The 20,258-nt window shown below is 40.2% G+C and overlaps 1 protein-coding gene across 1 annotated transcript; it reads right to left on the reverse strand.

The window, feature by feature from the left end:
- Window positions 1–8,060: 8,060 nt before the first annotated feature.
- Window positions 8,061–14,245, reverse strand: LOC149078132 (uncharacterized). The gene has a single exon (XM_089241716.1). It carries the CDS (start codon window positions 14,150–14,152, stop codon window positions 11,936–11,938), a length of 2,217 nt encoding a protein of 738 aa, XP_089097842.1. The 5' UTR covers window positions 14,153–14,245; the 3' UTR covers window positions 8,061–11,935.
- Window positions 14,246–20,258: the final 6,013 nt, after the last annotated feature.

Genomic DNA, 20,258 nt, shown 5'->3' on the forward strand with positions numbered 1-20,258 from the left:
ATATGAATAAAATAACATTTCCCAACTGGAAATATGATCTTTTGTACTGTGAATGCTGCATACTGTATTTGACAAGCAAGTATGATGCTGCACTTGAATGTTCAATGACTTGTTGGGAAGAAAAGGCTCATATGACAAGGAAGTTGATAGCGAAATACTGTAATATTATTGGTTGTTGTTTCTATTCAAAATCAAAGTTTTCAGAATCACGAAACTGGTTTACTCGTTGTTTGGAATACGATTGTGATTTTAGTCTTTCTATTTGGAATCTCTCACTGGCATGTCTAAATTTGAATGAATTACCGAAGGTTGAAAACTGCCTCGATACTCTGGTTTGTAAATGTTTGACTACTTTGTCAAGAGACTGTGTTGTTTTTGATTGTCTTAATCTATCTGAGCCACAGATAACATATGACGAAGCTGTATATTTGCTGGCACATCATCGTTTGGGAACTGGAGAATATGCTGCCGCAAGTGTGGAGTTTTCACGTTTAATAACCCATCGTAGAAAAAATATACCATCGATCATCTATAATCAATTCTCCAAGATTTTACCAAGTACAGAGTATAAAATATATATTGAAGCAGCTTACGTGTTTTTACTCGCAAGAGATTTTGGCAAGTGCTCAAAAGTTTGTGCTTTGATCGATGAAATGATGCCACTGGCTCGTGCATCAGTTTCAAATGCAAATACGATAGCAACAAATCTTAATAAGAATTCATCGTCTGAAATTCTTGAAATAAATATCCCAACAAAACCAAAGACATTCGACATGTACCATTCAGAGCGACAGTATTTCGATGTTATTAAAATGCATGTTTTGTCATGTTTGCTTTTCCATAAGGAAGTGTATGTACCAATTGTGTCTATATTGAAAAAGATGGAAATTATTTGTGAAAAAAATTATCGGAATAAGAGCGATTTCTCAAAAGAGTATGTGCAGCAAGCCAGCAGAGGTGATGTCACTGTTCATCATGAGCTTGGACACCCAAGAAAGAGATTAAAATTCAATCAAGACTGTGTCCCAAACTCCACAAATCAGCACAGTTCTGAATTGCTACCCATGTATCTACGTGCTCTTCCAGAAAAAAATTTGATGTCAGTTCTGTATAACAACCTTGCCGTTATTTTTATCGCTTCTGGCCAACTGGAAAATGCAAAAATGAATCTCCAGCTAGCTGGGGAGAATGATCCAGAGAATCTTGACGTTCTCTTCAACAGCTGCCTGCTGGAAGTGAAACTCGGAAATGAAGAGACATCTCAAAAAATATGGTTCACTGCAAAACGGAAATTGACACTCTTGAGGAAGTTACTAGATGGAAGTGTCCACTCTTATCCATACAGCGTTGATCTCGACCATATCAAGTCTCTAGATTCCATATTTGTTGAGAGTTCTACGAGCGATTCTGATTTGAAATTAGACTTTGATGTTACTTGGGACTTTGATGAGGACGAATTCATGTGATACTTGATCTTGGTTGTAGAGCAGTGGTTACTAAAGTGTGTAGCCACACCAATGAACTGGGGGGAGGGGTTGCAAGAGATTCTCTAAAGTAAAAACGTCAAATGAGAAATTTATTTTTGTTTTTCGCAATGGTAATAAAAATATGTCAAAAATGCCTCGACTCAGCTGAGCTACTTACCATACATGTATCATATGATGTAATGTTATCAACCCATGTGTGCGTGTACACGCGAAAAATTATCAATATGACAAGTTAATATTTGAACAAGGTGATTTAGAAAGAATCCTCAGATTACATATTTTTTGGAAATAAAACAACCACGGAATGATAAGTATTGCGTATGTGAAAGGGAGATGTCTAAATTTTAGATTATGAACAATCAATGAGCAGTGTGTCAGAGGAAATTTCAGTGACGAATTGAGCAGCAATGATTGAAATTTGCCTGTCAACACTCATAAGACCTGATCTTTAGGTGGTGTTGGCTTTGTACGTTTTGTTCAGTTCAGTGTTGAACTGCAAACTTACAATACAATAGAAATATTACTACAATTCACAGATTAGGGTGAAGTTGTAAAAAATGTTGGCAAAGGAGGATGTTGAGGCAAATCTAATGACTCAATATTGTGAATATGTGTTCGAGTTTGGGCAGATACGCCCATAGAAGTGCATGACAGCCTGTCACTGACAAGTGCAGCTGCACCCTATAATAACAAAAAATATCACTGCAAATTGTAAAAAAATAAATGTTTTGCAAAAAGCGAGGGTGGCTGCACCACATAAAAATATGAATATTTAGAATGATGTATAAAAAAACCAGAGAATACATGTTTTCGTACTGGGCCCTACGTCTGACAATGATTTTAGAGTTTGGTTACAGTTATCCATTCTGTACCATTTTAATGCACAAAATACATTACGTCTGGACTTTCGACTGTGTTGATGACACCATTCAGAGGATTCAAAGCTAAAAACATACGTGGGCAATTCGACACTTCATAATAAAGCAGTTCTCCCAACTAATTATTGAAAAATGATTTGATTTCATTCATCACGCAGATTGAAACCAAAAGAAACAGGCGTCCTGAAAAGTACTTTCAGGCCAGCACATTTAGGCTACTAGAAAAAAATCTGGAATGTCCTGTTAAACCATGACATGTTACCACCCCATGTAGGGGGGTCGCTGATGCATTTATTGTCATGTATGGGGGGGGGGGGGGTCATACTTCAATAAGTAAACCACTGCAGTGCACTCTCAAAAGTCAGTTTCCAGATTCTCCAAGGTGCTGAAATTTATGAAAAACTTTCTCAAAGCACTTCATAAAAAAATCTCTTTTTACTTGATTCTTTCAATGAATGCGAGTAATTCCAGTTGTGAGGGGGCTCTGGATCCCTAGGCTAAGGTCTTCGGGGTCTGCCCCTCCCGAAATGTCAGAAAATGACAGAAAAAGATAGCCAAATCTATTGTTCTATCACTTTGGTTCCCCCCCCCCCAATGAAATTTCCTATAAAAAGGGCCCTCTTATGCCAGAATTTTTCATAGCCCCCCCCCCCATAGTGCATTTGTAGCACAAAAAAAATAACATTTATATTGGTCCCCGGGGATATGAGAGTCCCTGTCAGCCTCCTTTATAAAGTGGTCATCGGTTTTGGCAGATCTAATCCTAATGAACTGAGCCAGTGGTTATCAAAGTGTGTGTCGCCACTGCAGCTCCTAGGGGTGTCGTTAGGACTTGGTGTGATGCAGTGGTTTTCAACCGTAGACACAATGTAGGCCGAATTTCGTGTTTTAGCCAGGCCAACGGGTCACTAAGTTATAGGCTACTATCAGGGTCGTAGTGTGCCTTCTCCTGGGGGGGGGGGGGGGAAGAGCCTCTTGAAAGACATTAGGCAAAACAAATGTAAACTTTTTAGGGACCCACATTTGGCTCGGAGCCTAGGGGCAGTGCTACAGCCCTGGCTACTACACACATTTTAGTATAATTATTTCTCCCTGTGATTCTTTTTCAGATTATTCTGGGGAACCGCTGAACTGTAAGCCATTGAATTAACAACATAGACAAGGGTAAAGTGTCAGTACGAATACATAAGTCTTAGCCTCCACCCCCTCAGTAAAAGCTGATTTCTACTGTTTTTTGAATAATCTAGGTTTTCAGTAATCAGAGTTGGCCTCGGTCCCATTCATCTCAGATTAGTAAGACTCTACTTGAGTATTGTATACTTATTGTTAATTGTATTCTTTTATAACAAAGCATATTTGATGCTTCTTGATTAGACATCCAAAATAGCCAATGTGATTAGAGGGATGGGGGGGGGGGGGAATTTATGGTTTTGCTGTCCTATCATTCAGGTCTAATTTTCATGATTACTCATTCCTCGAATTTGGCTGCAGAACACTTAGCCCTTCTAAATATTCTCGATCACCAAGTCACTTTTAACCCCTTAACTGCCATGGGCGCATATATACAGCTTGCGGAGTCTATTCTGTAACTGCCACAGGCGTATTTATGCGTCTTTACAGCATGTGAGCAAAAAAAAGTGGCACTGAGAAGTAGATCGTGTAAGATTTCGTTGATAGTTAAAAATTAGGCGCTAGACAAATTTCTTGGGAACTAAGAATGCTCGAACCCCACCGTCACCATAGTGGTGGTTGGTTTTCTGTGGTTCCGACTTGAGGTGCGAAAAAGGTCTTCCACAGAGAGCAACAGGCCTACAATGGCACAATTATTCAAGCATTACACTTCATCCATAGTTTGAAAAATTGATGGCAGCACTATACAAGCATTACACAGAAACTTCACGTAAGATTCACAACACATACATTCACATTTTTCAGCATGGTCCAGGTCTTCTTTGACCACCACCTTATATTTTTTTCATTGAGACAGTGGTGGGCCATGATCTGGTTAAGGGAAAGAGGAACTAAGCATTGTTTTTTTCCTGAAAGATATAGTCCTAAATAATGATAGTTGGCTTTTTTCTCAGCCCAACCAAGGAAACATATTTTCTGGATATTATGCTCAGATGCTCAAAAAGAAAAGTCATCTGGTCTTCGCCGGGACTCAAACCCAGAACATCTCGCAAACTGGGCAAGCATGCTACCAGCTACACCACTGGAGACACTACCGTTTCCTTATAAGGTAGAAGCATTAGTAGTTAAGAGGGGGCTCACACCACTGTGTGAAATACGGAAGGCAGGGCCGTGTCTCCAGTCGTGTAGATGGTAGCATGCTTGCTGGGTTTGCAAAAGGGGCGTGGGTTTGAGTCCTGACAGAGGCATATTTACTGTTTTGCCATCTGTGGGCTAAACAAATTTCGCCACCCTTCTCCCATTCTATTCTAATATTCTTGACCACGCACACACACTTCTCAAATTCCCCTACCTTGAGCTTGACCTTCCGCTACTGTGAATACACCTTATGTCTAAGTCACTGTTTTGGTCACTCAGGTGTTCACACACTCTATACGCCACCCTTTTGGTCACTCACATGCTTACTGCACTCTAGGTCATGCTTTTAATCGCTTACTGATGTGGGCCTTCTCTCCCTAGGTATTTTGTACATTCGCATGCTTGCACAGGCTTTGGGTCAGAGTTTTGATTGCTGACTGACCATATCCCTCGCTCTGTAGGTTACTCTTTTGGTCATTAGGCCAACGTGCTTGCATAAGTTTTAGGTCACTCTTTTGGCCATTAGTATGCTTGCACCCATTCTAGGTCACACTTTTGATCACTCATCGAATTACGTATAAAGGGGCCTTTCCTTAGTCTTTCTCCCTAAGTTTCTTTTTTGGTCATTCACAGTGCTTGTACAATGTCTAGGTCAGGCTTGACAAATCCCAGGAGCCCTGTCACCATGGTAACTAGAAAATTGGCATTGATGCCTAAAATTTTCTGTGTTTGATTACTAAATTGGAGTGTCAGGACATCACAAAATTTTTGGAAATTATGTCAGTGTCATACCAACACGAGAAAGAATTGCCGAGTCCTGCACAAGCTGGAGAAAAAAAATATCCTTGGCTCCCAAGATAGTTAATAGTTAGATAACAAGTTGGCGCTTAAATTATTTCTTGATTTGTCAAGCCCTGCTGTAGGTTACTCACTGACCTGGTCCCTTTCTCTGGCAGAGGTTGATTTATGATTCTGCCACTTTTCTCCCATTCTATTAGTTTTCTCTGCCACTCAAATTTGCTGCCCTGGGCTATAGTGAATAGCCCCCCCCCCCCGAGTCCTGGCAGAGACCAGATGACTTTTCTCTTTCCCAGTTCTCTGTATAATATCCAGAAAATGTTTTCTTGAGTACTAAATAAAGAGTTTGTTTTTCAACTTTTCAGAGACTCGTGACACCTTTGTGTTGGAAGGCTGTGATTTAGCAAATCATTTATAGAAAAATTTTAACACTGATCTCGATTTTCTAGCCACCTTGGTAGTCTGGCATCACGGATCTGTCATACCCTGTTAATCAATCACATATTTGCAAACTTTCTTGGTCACACCTTGTCGCTCACTCCCATGCTTGAGAAATAAACTTTTGGCCATTTGCTGATCTGGTCCTTCACTATCAACCTTTGACAAGGCCACAGCTAGAGGGACAAGGGAACCCCCCCCCCCTGCACATTAGAAAAAGACTGATTTTATGGAATAACACAGTTATAAATCTATTGTTAAATCACTTTGCCCCCTCCCCAAAATACTAGTGATCCCATTCTGAAATAGATTTCTGACTACAACTCTGACACATTGCAGGCATGTCAAAAATGTAAATGAAGCCAGCAGGCTACTGAGCCATACTGACTTAATGGGCTATGCATTGAAGATGCTTTTGGCTTACATTTGTGAAATATGATCCTATTCTGTGCTATGTTGATCTCCTGCATATCACTCATTCTTGGGGCAGAGATACAAAAGATAGAGTGACCTCCTCCTTTGTGTGAATGATCCAGGCTCATTGATCTGAACATACAATGCATGTTAATCCAGGTTTGGCAAGTCCCGGATGCCGGGTTGCCATAGCAATTAAAAACTAGTTATTGGAGCCTATAATTTTCCATGATTAAGTACCAGCTCTGGGAAAAAAATACTTTCTGCTTCCAAAATATTTGGTTGACATCTAGATTCTTTTCTAATCTCTCAAGCCTTGATATTAATACTACTACACTCAAAAAGTTCCCTGTCTTATTAAGGAAGAATGAATACCGATAGAACCTGTTTCCTTTATTTGTCGTCCTTTCATTTATTTGATGATGTTTCCTGCAAAGTAATTACCCCGTGCAATTACACATTTTGTCATTGTTCATACAAAGATTTGAATGCAGATTACAAGCTTTTTTTTTTGTTACATCCTCCAGTGCTTCCATGTCACTGCACTTCTTCAGAACTCAAGAATCGTTGCCCCTTAAAAAATTCTTTATCTGAGGAAAAAGAAAAAATCACAAAGGACAAGATCAGGGGAATAAGTTGGTTGTAAAGATATCAGAATGAGGTAATCTGACACCAGGAGGGAGCTGCGAGTCCTTAATCCTTACAGGGACAATCTCGAGATATCTCGTCAAACTTGATCTGCTTTACTTTGGTCACTCCAAAATATCTCGTATCTTAATATACTTTTATTTCCAATGTCGCAGTTATAATGCAGATCAGAAAAATGTTAAAAACTGCTTAAAGGGTTAAATGTCTGCATGATTTGGTGAGACACAAGTCACCAGATCTTTGGAAGGCCAAGTCGTGGGTGTTCGTTCCATCATGAAAATGCAGAGACTCACAATCATAGCACCCCCCCCCCCCCCATGTCAGAACATCACATTCCCATACCTTCACAACCAACTTATTTCCCCTTATCTTTTGCCCCATGTGGACTTTTCTCTTGGATAAAGAATTCCTTCTTCGGAACCAAAGAGTCATTGCTCCCCTTAAAAAGATTCTTTATCCAAGATAAAAGGAAGGGGCAAAATCAGGGGAATAAGTTGGTTGTGAAAGTATCGGAATGGGATAATCTTGCAAGTCCTTACATGTTTGCGTGATTTGGTTAGATGCAAGCAACTAGATCTTTGGAAGGCCAAGTCGTGGGTGTTCCATCACGACAATGCACAGACTCACAGTCACAGCCCCCCTCCCATGTCAGAACAAATATAAAGGGGTAACAATTCTCAGGTTCAGAAGAAATACAGCAACTGAGGCATTGGAGGATGTGACAAATAAAAAGGCTTGCAATCTACATTTACAGTACATCTTTATATGAACAATGGCAAAAATCCATAATTGCATAGAATAATTATTTCGAAGGAAACCAAATAAACAGGTTCTATCTGTATTAATTCTTCCGTAATCAAATAACTTTTTGAATGTAGTAGTATGTAAACTGATATGATTGTGGACCCCAGACCTTCAAACAGGGCCGGAGCTAGGGGAATGGGCAATTGCCCGAGGCAACAAATTTTAGGAAATGATACTGTTGTGAAACCATTTTGCTTGGGGTAGTCCCCCCAAATAGAAATCCTATAGTTGCGGCACTTTCTTCAAGTATATTGTGCATTCATATTTTCTTTAACTGCCAACGACTATGTGCAAATTTGTTATCGAAACATCAATCATCCACATTTTCAATATGTTTAATTCTGATAATTTTTTTAGTAATCCAAACAGCGATTCCCGACGCAAACAAGCATATTTGAATTAGACTTTACATTTCAAATTTCTCATAATTGCACAATTAAATCAGAATAGTCGTTCACTATAATAGTCGTTGCACATTTCTTGTCAATTCGCTATCAAAATTCCATATTTGTCTATCAGCTGTACTAATGCATAAAAAAAACCCATTTGTAAATAACATAGCATTGCACTAATAGCATTAATTTGTAAAAAATACATATTTGCAATAGCCTACCAACTTTTCACTTTTTCTTCTATACTACAGACAACTTGCTGTATCCATCAAAGAAAAATATATACAGGGTGAACGCGACCTTTTCCACTAAATGAAAGGGGGGAGGTGATAGACGAGCCCAAGTGAAACACACGAAACACCCTTTCAACCCTGTTTCATCTCGAACTGTTAAGTTATGGTGGATAATAGATTATGAGAAAATAAATGTGTCGAGTCTAAAAACCCCAGAATTTGTGAAGTTTTTGAGAGACCTACATGCAAACAATGCACATATTTGAAAAGAGCAGAAAAAATCTTATAAGAAGTCGCCATTTCCATCAAAATATCTGGATTTAGTGGCGAGCTATAATCACTGAAAAATAAAAGTTCAAATCAAGTTGGCAAAATTTTTAATAGATTCCGCAAACACCCTTCAAGCTACAATCGGGCAAATTTACCAAAAACTTGTCCACTGCACCAGCTTTCGAAAGAGTCTACAATGAATCGTGTCATGTTCTAGTTCAGGAGAAATTTAGCCTTTTGTGTGCAATACATCAGGGGCGGCTCAAGCTTACTCATTGCCAGGGGTGAAAAGCCTTATGTGGAGCCCATAAAGCCAACCCTGGCAGGGTTATAGCATAGGGGATGAATCAATTTTGTTTTTAGAAGAAAGCTGCACACCCATTGTTCACCAAGAAAATATTTTTTGAAGATATTTCCTTTTCAGAGTTTTGTTTTTTTTTGTCTGGAATTATTTTACCATTATGTACGTCAAATAATTCTCAATCCACAAAACCATATTTATTAATTAACCATCATTACTTACACGTATGGGACGGTTCAAGTATTATGTCATCATCTATGGGGGAAGGGGTTTCCAATTTGCTGACTTTTGATGACAAGAGGGGAGGGGGTTCGGATAATGCTTACGTCATCAACCACCATTTATGATAATATGAAACATTTTTAATGGCATCTTACTCGCTGCGCCAAAAACAAGGAAAACCCTTTCGATAGTTTGTGGGCACTTGAAGGAAGTAACACCCCCCCCCCCCACATTGATAAGTGCCCTACAGAGCTCCTTTAGTGATCTCTACATGTTTCACGAATCCAAGTAATCTGGAAATGTGTCCAGGTCGCTTAAGTGCTCTGGAAATGTGTCATGCATCACTCAGGTGATACGTAATTATACGCAGCAGATCACTTAAATAATCTAAGAATGTGCCGCGGGTAACTTGAGTGATGTAGGACCACTTAAGTGCTCTAAGACTATGTCACTCAAGGGATCTCTAAATGTGTGATGGAATGTTCTGAATTGTACTACGGGACACTTAAGCGATCTGTAAATGTGCCGCTTAGTTCATTTTTACAACATTAGGTTTGAGGAGGGCAGGCTGCATCAGATAACCCCCAGGGCCATATTTGGTCCACAAGGGCCTTTATGCGATTTATCATTATATGGCTTAGAGGGTGGGTCGCAATGAATTTATTAAAAATAAATTTTGGGTTCATAGCATCAAAATTAACAGAAATTGATTATAACAACATTTAAAGGTATTTTCTTCCAAAATTTCAAATGAAAAAAAAAATATTTTTTTGGTTTTTTTAAAAAAAATAAATTTTTTATTCGGGTGGGGAGGGGCACGAGCTATCCTATGGCCCCCAGTGTATGTTTCTGATCCCCCCGCTGATATGCATTAGGAGTCAGAGCTGATGGCGAAATTTTGCTGACCGGGGGGGGGGTCAGAGTTGACTAAAAAATTGCTTATGTAATACTTGAACGGCCCCTATCCTATAAACATGATGTATAATATAACGATTTATTTTAAAGCCGTTTCTGGCACTTCACCAATCTCAGCACTTACAAAGGGCCATTAATACAGATATTCTGATAGAGGTGGTGTCACCCCTTACACAATGTTTTCTGTGAAATCCAGCTGTCACACCAACACTGATGATTTCAGTGATGTATTGCAAACAAAAGAACAAATTTCTCTTGAACTAGATCACAGATATGATTTACTGTAGGTTCTTTTAAAAGCTAGTGTGATGAACAAGTTTTGACCGATATTAGGATGTTTACAGAATTGGCAATTAAAAGTTTTGGCTACACTTTGATTTTCAACTTCACCAGTCTTTCAGCGCTTATAGCTGGACATTAAATCCAGATATATTTGATGAAATTGGTGTCACCTTACACGATTTTTCTTGTTCTTTCCAAATGCACGAATAGTTCACATGTAGGTCTTTAACCCTTAACTGGTGTTGTAAAAATTCTGTACGCAAATGGTGCCATTTTTAAAATCAACAAAAGAAATTTTCATGAAAGCAATGGGTTTTTTTACATGCCTTCATTCATCTGTCAATTCACTGAATAGTTTTTCAAATTTCTTTATTTTTTCAAAAAGGGTCTTTTAATTGACACACATTCGAAAAAAAAGAGGGATACGTGACCTTTTGAAAAAAAATTTTCGAATGTAATTTTCATGATTTAGAAATGAACAGATATGATCAAAATATACTCTCAGAAAATAAAATTTACAAATTAAAATGACATTTACTATATTTTTGAAAGCACCAAAGTTAGTCAGTCGGAAACATGGTACTTGCAAACAACCCCATGACACGCTGATCACACGGATCTCACATGCAATTCACTAACACTATCCTCATGCTCGCCTCGGATATCCGATGTTTCACTCTATTAATAAGAAACCATTACAGAGAAAACTGGTGCTTTTCTGATATGCCATTTCGATCTGAATAGTCCGGCCGTCAGACAAAAAAAAAAAAAAGACTTACGCAAGTGGTGTGGTCATTTTGACAATATGGAAACTTTGATCAATGATATAGAGCATAGTTTCCCAACCTTTTTTGTCCCATCGCTCCCTTCTTCAGAAATTTTTTTCTCCCTTCGCCCCCCAACGTAATCGAACCCATAGGATCTTATGTTACACCGGTAGCTTCTACCGCCCCACTGGAACAATCCATTGCCCCCCAGGGGGAGTTAATGCCCACGTTACCGAATCACTGATATAGAGGGAAGAAAAAAATAGAAAATCATCATAAATTTGTCAAACACATGTAAACAACCAACTAGCTTGAAAAGTATTGAAAATAAGATGGGTCCAAATGCATTTCTTTTTCAAGGGGTGGTTTCTAAATGATCCCACCACACCAGTTAGGGGTTAAGAAACTTCACAAATTCAGGTTTTTTTAAGACATGACACTTTTTTCCCATAATTGATTATACACCATAACTAGAAAACGGTTCACATTACGACAGGGTTGGAAGGATGTTTCATGTTCCACTTCGGCTCGTCTATCATCCCCGTTCATTTGGTAGAACAAGTCACATTCACTCTGTATATAACCTTCAACAGAAAAAAAAATACATAAGCAGCATCACAGACAGTTTTTATACACACCAAAACTTCCAAATCGGATCTATCGTTTCAAAACATCATGTATACTTCTGAATATGAAGATAACTGTATAAATTATAAAACTATGAGACATAATTTGAATGTACAAACCACAATAAAAAAAACCTTTTCGAATAATCACAAGTCATAGATCGGCCGCAACGGTAACTATGGTTTACACTGTTACACCTCTGAGCATTCGGTTGCTGCCCTAATAAGTTTTTTGCAATGCAACCTGTGCAAGAACCCCGTAATGTACAGTTGCATTTCGGCAGGCAGTCTGTTTATGTCAGAATGTTTCATGATGATGAGGATTTTATTCAGATGGGATCTCCGTTCTTCTGCTTTGATCAATTTTTCTTTGATCAATTTCTGATACATTGGATAATCCATTTTCAAGTAAGCTTCTTTCACGAAATATTCGACAGTGTTCAGATAGTCAACCAAAATGTTCTTGTCGGTTTCAGCTAAGAACTTGTATAACGTGATAGTAGTTTCTCCGAAGACGCGGCCTTTCATCAGCCAGACCTCATTCTGGCACGTCTTCCAGAAATATGGATAATCACATTCGAGAAACTCTGGCGGAGCACGTTCTGGGTCTAGCAACACAGACTGCATAATCAGTAATTCTGCAGCTTCTGTGTCCCCTCTTTCTACAGTGTTTTCGAGCGCTGTGTTTTTATATTCGTTCACTGCATTCACGTCCACGTGACTGTCAATTAAAACTTTCATGGTGTCAAGTTTATTTTTGTAGATGGCGAGATGCAAAGGTGTGTTTCCATTGTTGTCTTTCATGTTTACATCTGCATTTGCAGCGATTAAAATTTCCAATAAGTTCACGTCGCCGTTAGCTGCAGCCACAAACAGAGCCGTCTTACCATCGTTGTACTTGGCATTAACATCCGCTCCGGCTGCAATTAAGGTCTTCACTATACCTATGTAACTACTGGACACAGCCACAGACAGGGGTGTGTTTCCTTTTCTGTCTTTTGTGTGAATGTCAGCATTTGCCGCTGTCAATATCTCCACTAAGCTCTCGTGGCCATTAGCTGCAGCCACCAACAGAGCCGTCCTCCCATCCCCGTCTTCAATGTCAATGTCAACTCCGGCTGTGATTAGCATTTCCACTATGCCTACATAACCACCGAAAGCAGCCAGTGATAGAGTTGTGTTTCCTCTCCTGTCTTTTGTGTGAATGTTGGCATTCGCTGCTATCAATATTTTTATCAAGCTCTCGTTACCACCACACACAGCCAGTAACAGGGGTGTCCTTCCAATCTTGTCTTTAGCTTCGAGAAGAGATTTTTCATGTGTTAGCAGAATCTTCAACGTGCTGGCGTGACCATAATACACAGCTAGATGGGCCGCTGTATATCGTTCCTTATCTCTAGAGGGAATATAAGCTCCTTTCCTGATCAAGATGTCAACTATTTTTTCATTTCCTAATCTCGCAGCTGAAAGAAGAGCGGTGCAACCATCCACGTCCTTCGCTTCGATTTCTGCTCCAAATTCGATCAGCTCCTCCACCAGGTCTTCATGACCCGTGGATGCTGCAACATGCAACGGTGTCTGCTTGAGAAAGTTTTCCGCATTGACATCTGCACCACTGCTTATTAGAATCTTCGCCATTTCAAGATGCGTCATAGAAACCCTCCAGAGTGCTAGATGCAAGGGTGTCTCACCATTCTCCCTGGTCGAATTGATATCTGCACCGCTCTGTAACAGTACTTTGAAAGTGTCTATGTGGCCGGAGACAACTGCCAAACTCAGGGAAGACAACCCATATTTATCTTGCCCATTGACGTCAGCGCCGGCTTCTATCAGCACCGTCACGATACCCGGGTCCCCCTTTCGAGCAGCTCGGATCAGCGGAGTGTCCCCGTTGAACATCTTGGCATTGACGTCCGCGCCAGACTTGATCATGTTCTTCAGGACGTCTATGTCGCCGTACGTGATCGCCCACACCACAGGAGAAACGGAGTCAGTCTCGAATTTCACGCCTATCCCTCGGAGATAGTCGACTATCTCTTGGTGGCCGTACGCGGTCGCGTAAAGCATCGCCGTCCATCCGTACGAGTCTTTCTTGAGCAAGTCCGCGCCGCCCTTTTCCACTAGAGCTCGAACCAGCTCCGCGTGTCCGTTCTTCACCGCCACCAGCAGGGGGGTCTGCAGATGGCACGATCCCCTCGCGTTGACGTCCGCCCCCGCCGATATCAGGAACCCCACGGCGTCCACGTCGCCGTTAACGGCGGCTATCTCCAGAGCCGAGACGTCCGCTGGAACCACGGACTTCACTGCAGGTCTAGTTTGTTTCGCCGGGATTCGGATCTCCGGTGGATCCTCCGCTTTCCTTCTCGCCATGAGCCTTGCTTTTAAGTAATCGCGGGCTGAAAACGACATGCAACACAGATAGATTATTATTGTAACGTCTGCTACGACTGCTGAATAACGGTAAGAAATACAGCCCCGATGCTTTCCAAAAGTATACAATGCAATAGTAATTATACAGGGATTTCGGCGATTTCGGCTACTATATGACCAAGGCTATATGACCATCTCCTCATAAAATCATCTTCTTCTTTAATTATACATAGGGTGACCATACGTCCCATATTTCCCGGGACAGTCCCGGTATTTTCTGTTTTTTTGGCCGTCCCGACTTTTTGGCAAAAGCGTCCCGGTTTTTCCCGTATTTTACACGAAGCCAACTTGAATTTTTATTCTTTATTGAAGTCAAAGATTGACATTATTTTTCAACTCATAAATTATTTTACGAAAATTACAACTATATATGAGAATATTAATCTCCCACATTTGATTGAACGTTTGTCTTTCGTGGAATACATTGTAATCCACTGCAATTTGCATCATTTCCCGCCATTGGGATTTTTCCGTAATTTCAACAATATTTGGCAACTATGTTTGGTTTTGGCGTTGTTTTTGGCGATAATTGGCGATGTCCCGTATTTTCCCGTATTTGGAAACGCAATGTCCCGTATTTCTCTCGAGGAAATATAGTCAGCCTAATTATACAGGGCTTTATGCCTCAGGGCCATCCCCTGTTTGAGAAAAATTATACCAAATACATAGAATATGATTCATAGAAAGTTATAGATGACAGAGCCGCTGTAGTGGTCGAGTGGTTATAGTGACGGACTCGCGATGCGAGGATCCGGGTTCGAACCCCACAGTGGGGGTCGGCTGAAGTTGGTTTTCTGTGGTTCCCAACTTCAAGGCGCAAATTCGAGCCGATCTCCCCGTTAAAAAGTCTCGCCACAGACAGCAACAGGCCTACAACGATAAATCATTCAGTCATAACACTTCACTCATAGTTAGAAAAACTAGTGGGAGATGGCAGCACTACACATAACAAGCATTACAGAGAAACAAAAAAACTTCACGTCAGGTTTCACTACACGACACGCACATTCCCGCATGGGTTCCGATTCGTTGGGGGTTCCGCGGGGGCGGGGGAGGGGTGCATGTGTGGTGTAGCAGTAGTAGGTAGGGCCTCCAAAAAATGGCTCGGGGATCCATGATGTTCTTAAGTCAGCCACCTCGTTGGGCAATTTGCCTGTTGTGGCGTTGTATTTGTATTAGAGTGAGAACTTGAGCGAAGAAAAGTCAAAAACTCTAACACCTTCCCATCTTCTCCCTCTGAGAGAGATAGAAAAGATTGAAAAAAAAAAAAAAAACCAGACGAAAAAACGCAGATGGAGATGTTATATGAGATGAAGAAGAGGTCTATTCAATAGGATGAAACCATGGAGATATTATGGGGAAAATACCGCAACTTCACCATATCTACAGACAAAATATTCGAGAGTCCAGATTCTGCGCCCTGATTAGGCGAAACGAAGGTTGCAGGAACGCTGTCTGTTTGGCTACTTTCCCTTTGCTTGGCTAGTTTCTGTTTCCACGTCGTGTCATTCTTTATCAGTGATGGTAACTCGTGAGAAATTTTCCATATTCGTGGGAAAAATTGGCCAAAATTTGGACAAGTGGGAAATTTTGAGACTTCGTCAAGCAAAAGAATTTTTTGAAAAAAATAAAAAATATGAAATATAAAATATTAATGCAGTGCAATACTTTTCTATTGTAAAATACTTGACTAATTTTCATCGGTAGATGGCAGCACATTTTTTGGAATGCGTGGAAAAAATTCAGTCAAAAGGGAAATTTTTGCGGCAAATTTTGCTGGGAATCTCTACCCATAACGTTTTTTATACATTTCTCTCCGCAAATTTTCTCGCTTTATTTTTCCCCTTTTTGATTTTTATCTTTTAAATTTTTAATCTTACGCTTAATTTTATTAATTTAACAAAAGGCGCTTCTCAGGACCAAATCACATCGATCGCAATGAAGGATCTTCCTAGTAATTACTGTTATAAAGTAATCAGAAATGACGAGAGAAAAACCGTTGTTTTTAGAGTAAAAGATGTGACAAACAAAGAAACCGCTATGGTAAGTACTGTATAGCCTTCCCGTTATACCAGGGGTCTTCAACGTGTGGCCCGCTGATCATTTTCTGAAAATAGTTTAAAACATTGAAAATAGATCTATTCCAGAGAATTTTAATTGAAGAAATAATTTCGAAATCAATGAAAAAAGTAATTTCAGAATTAATGATAGAGATAATTCCAAAATTGATGAGAATCTTGAATTATTGGAATAAATAATTCCAGAATTTATACAAAAATTGCCACGTTTTTAAGACAAATAAATTACACTGGTCGAATGGTCGACGCGTTTCGGCTCTTCAATGGAGAGCCGTCATCAGGACCTCGTGGTCGGACGACCAGACGTAAACATCACTCTTCATTCGTGTGAGTTCTGACCACGAGGTCCTGATGACGGCTCTCCATTGAAGAGCCGAAACGCGTCGACCATTCGACCAGTGTAATTTATTTGTCTTAAAAACGTGGCAATTTTTGTATAAATTAAAACCAGGCAAAGTTACTCATTTTTTTTGTGATAATTCCAGAATTGATTCAGAAATAAAAAATTTCCTATGTGAAGCTCAAGACAATCACCCACATGATTCAAACACTTCTGAAACCATGGAGAAGTGATCAGCCCAGTTTCCCAAACTTTAAATTTTTTCCTCCTTGTCAACCAATAACTTCTGAGGGGGTGATGAAATGGTCCAGAGGAGCGAAGGCTGCAACGAGATGCCTTTGAATTTCCCTATAGATTAATGATTTAAAACTCATCTCACCTATTGCTTGCTAGCACCCAAGAGTGCTGTTCAACAGCCCAATTGGAAACCACTTCAAGAATTGACATTATGCTGGGTGTAGTCAAAGCACAAGGTCATTGAAAGGGATAGATTCCTCTCTCCCCGCAGAAAAAATTTCTGGCTATGTAAGAGAACTTCAGATCTTAAACAGCTACCTGAGACGCGGGTGGATGTCTGGCCAAGATTTTTCTGAGGTCCTACCTGACTAAAAATGCTCTGCCTATGAATTTACATGTATACTAAAGAAAATTTGAAGACGACCCTGCCAGGCTCGGGTGAGTTTGTGTTAAGATGACACTGTTCCACCCGTGTAAGGCATACATAGACAAGTTCTGGGGGAAGGGCACGATGATATGCAATATATAATGGTCGCCATGGCCCCGCAAGGTTAGGTAGGGCCCGGGACAATCATTTCTCTTCATGCTACAAATTCACTGTTGAAGGGCCCATGTAAAGTTTGGTCTGCGGGCCCACAAAATATCCCAGCCTAGGGGCTTTGCTTCAGGATGTGGGGGCCATGATGGTCCATAATCACCGGATTTATTACATTTACGGTAACTTACACAAAAAATGTATAGGTTACCCCACATCCTTCAGCTGGGGTCTCTGGCGTCCCATCCCCCACAGTAAATTTGTTCTGTGAAAAATATAAAAAAGTTAAAAGAATTATCCTGAGCTCTGTCAGACCCGTAATTGTGGGTGGACATGGGTCACCAGCATAGGCAGAGATAGACTTGAATATCTGGGGGAACACGATGATGCCAATTCATATATTATATATATATGCCTACGGCTGGAATCTCAGGGCCGCAACCACAGCCCCCACATGGGCGGGGCTGATAGGGCTCTAGCTCTGGGGTCCGAGACAATTCTCATAATTTTTTGCTTTTTCACGGTATAAATTAACTATAGAAGGACCCGTGGAAAGTCTGACCGGGGGGGGGGGTCATCCCGTAAAAGATCCCAGCCTAGGGGGCCCTGCTCTAGGATGTGGGGGCCATGGCCGCAACTGGGGGGGGCAGGTGGGTCTGGTGCCCCGATCGCTGAACCAGAAGGGGGCGCCGAATTCACCTTTTAACTATTTCTTCTACATCAAGGGGTGCCAAAATGCTGGCTTGTCCCGGATGACGAAGTATCTAGTTGCGGCCCTGCTCGGGGTATACACCTGAGGAACCAGCTGTTGCAAGGGCCCCCACGAGGGTGGGGCTGACAGATCTCCATCCCTGGGGCCCAGGAATATGGACGAGATGGCCTGGGACGCTTCTCAGTATTTTTCACGTTATAAATTTATCATATAGGGAGTTCGTGAAAGATCCCAGCCTAGGGAGCCCTCCTCCAGGATGTGAGGACCATGGCCTTGGACAAAGCAGACATTAAATAACCTCCACCCCTAAACATGGGGGAGGGAATTTTTTTTTCATTATATAATCTGCACTAATAAATTCGCGTGAACCGAATAGGACCATTTCCGGTCGGCAGAAACGTAAAAAGACTTAATTATGCTTAAGGTATTTGTATTTTCCTAGCTTGGCGCATCTGTTCCATCGTTTGCATATCCACATATTCTGGCCTTTTTACACAATAAAGAAGAAAGAGGAAAAAGCGATGAAATGAAAAAAAAAAGATTATTTCTTGAAATTAATATTCATATCACAAAAAAATCCAATGAAAAGGGGGAGGGGGCTTTTCTTTTCAATATTTGATAATCCGCTAAGAGTATTTTTTTCCCCCGTGGTATTTACGTTAGGATGTTTGCTAACGTTATTATTTTGTCGCCAACGATAAATGGCCAGGCCTGACCACCCTCTACTAAATTAACCAATCAGGGAACAGAATACGGGCTTCCGAACATTTTGTCTGTAGATATCGTGAACATGCGATAATACCTCCATGGATGACACAGGGAAAATGGTTGCTGCAGGGTTGCCAGATCCCTTAAAAATTAAAAGCCAAAATCATTTTCAAAAGTAGCCCCAAATATTTCAACTTGTGCTTCCGTCTAGGAAACAACTCATGAACTGCAGTTTGACAGTAATCTAGTCCAGTTGTTCTCAACCGGGGGCCATATGGCCCAAAGGGGACCCCAGGGTATTCCAGGGGTGCCATGGAGGAAAAAAATCGCAAAAGGGGGAAACCACGGCTGCTGATAAAGGGAGGGGGGGACACGAAGAAATTTATTAAAAGACCAAAAGTGACCAAAAAAAGTTAATTTCAAACAAAATGCATAGAATTTTTTTTGCGCCATTTTTTCCCTATTTAAGTAACATTAATATAAAGATTTGATTGATTTTTGATTGGTTGGCAGGACATTTCAACACCGAGCATGAGGATCTGAGTAGTGGAAAGATGAAATTTAGCACTTGAAGTATCAAAAATTTTAAGAGTTTCACGAAAACAAGCGCAATGACATTTGTGTGTGTGTGTTTGTGTTCATCAAATTTTTCATAAGTAGGGCTCTGATTTTTATGACCTAAAGATGAAACATCGTTGTTAATAAGTTATTAGCAACTACGTTTCTTCTTTAGGTCATAAAAATCAGAGCCCTTGTCTTAAGCTTGTGTTATCAATAATTATAAGGTTTGGAGATGGATGTATTTATATATATATACAGTGTCACTTTATTGACAGTGATTGACAGTAACATTTATTTGAAGACAACCAACCAAAAAAAACAACGTTAAATTCGGATAAAACGATTTTGTTGGCATCAGGGAAAACAGGGCAACAACTTTGCAACTGGGTTTTTGAGCACACGGTGTACGTATAAAAAGTTGACATTTCTATTTTAATAACTATTCAACCCCTCGCAACATGCATGGCATATCTGAGTACTACACGTTATTTGGATAATTTTTCTAATTGAAAATATTCCTGTGTAGGGTTAATGCGGTTTGCCAGTAAAATACCATACACCTTGTTACCTATGCACCCTGTACATTACATGTAGTAGTGTCTGTTATGTGAAATATTGTGCAAGCCGAAAACTCACACGTTGCTTCGTTCGCCTGCGAGAGAGAGAGAGAGAGGCCAAATTATGAACCAAAAAAGCCACTTAGAGATAAGCTTGCTATTCAACGATAGACATCAGATTTTGACGATGAAATGAATGTAAATTTCACCGTATCGAAATTATAATCAATAAATCAATAATTTTCTTATTCGAAATATGATTATTTATTAATTATGATTCACCCAAATTAAAATTTACCAAAGAAAAACTAATTTGTAAATGATTCAAACGCCATCCTGTACAGTAACCTGATGACA

Source organism: Pholcus phalangioides, unplaced genomic scaffold (assembly GCF_987345545.1).
Source record: "Pholcus phalangioides strain wild (caught in Gottingen) unplaced genomic scaffold, Ppha-v1.0 ptg000014l_1, whole genome shotgun sequence".
NCBI lineage: Eukaryota > Metazoa > Arthropoda > Arachnida > Araneae > Pholcidae > Pholcus > Pholcus phalangioides.

Bases quoted from the DNA above. Each gene is read 5' to 3' on its own strand.
- LOC149078132 (XM_089241716.1), bottom strand. From the start codon at position 14,152: ATGTCGTTTTCAGCCCGCGATTACTTAAAAGCAAGGCTCATGGCGAGA.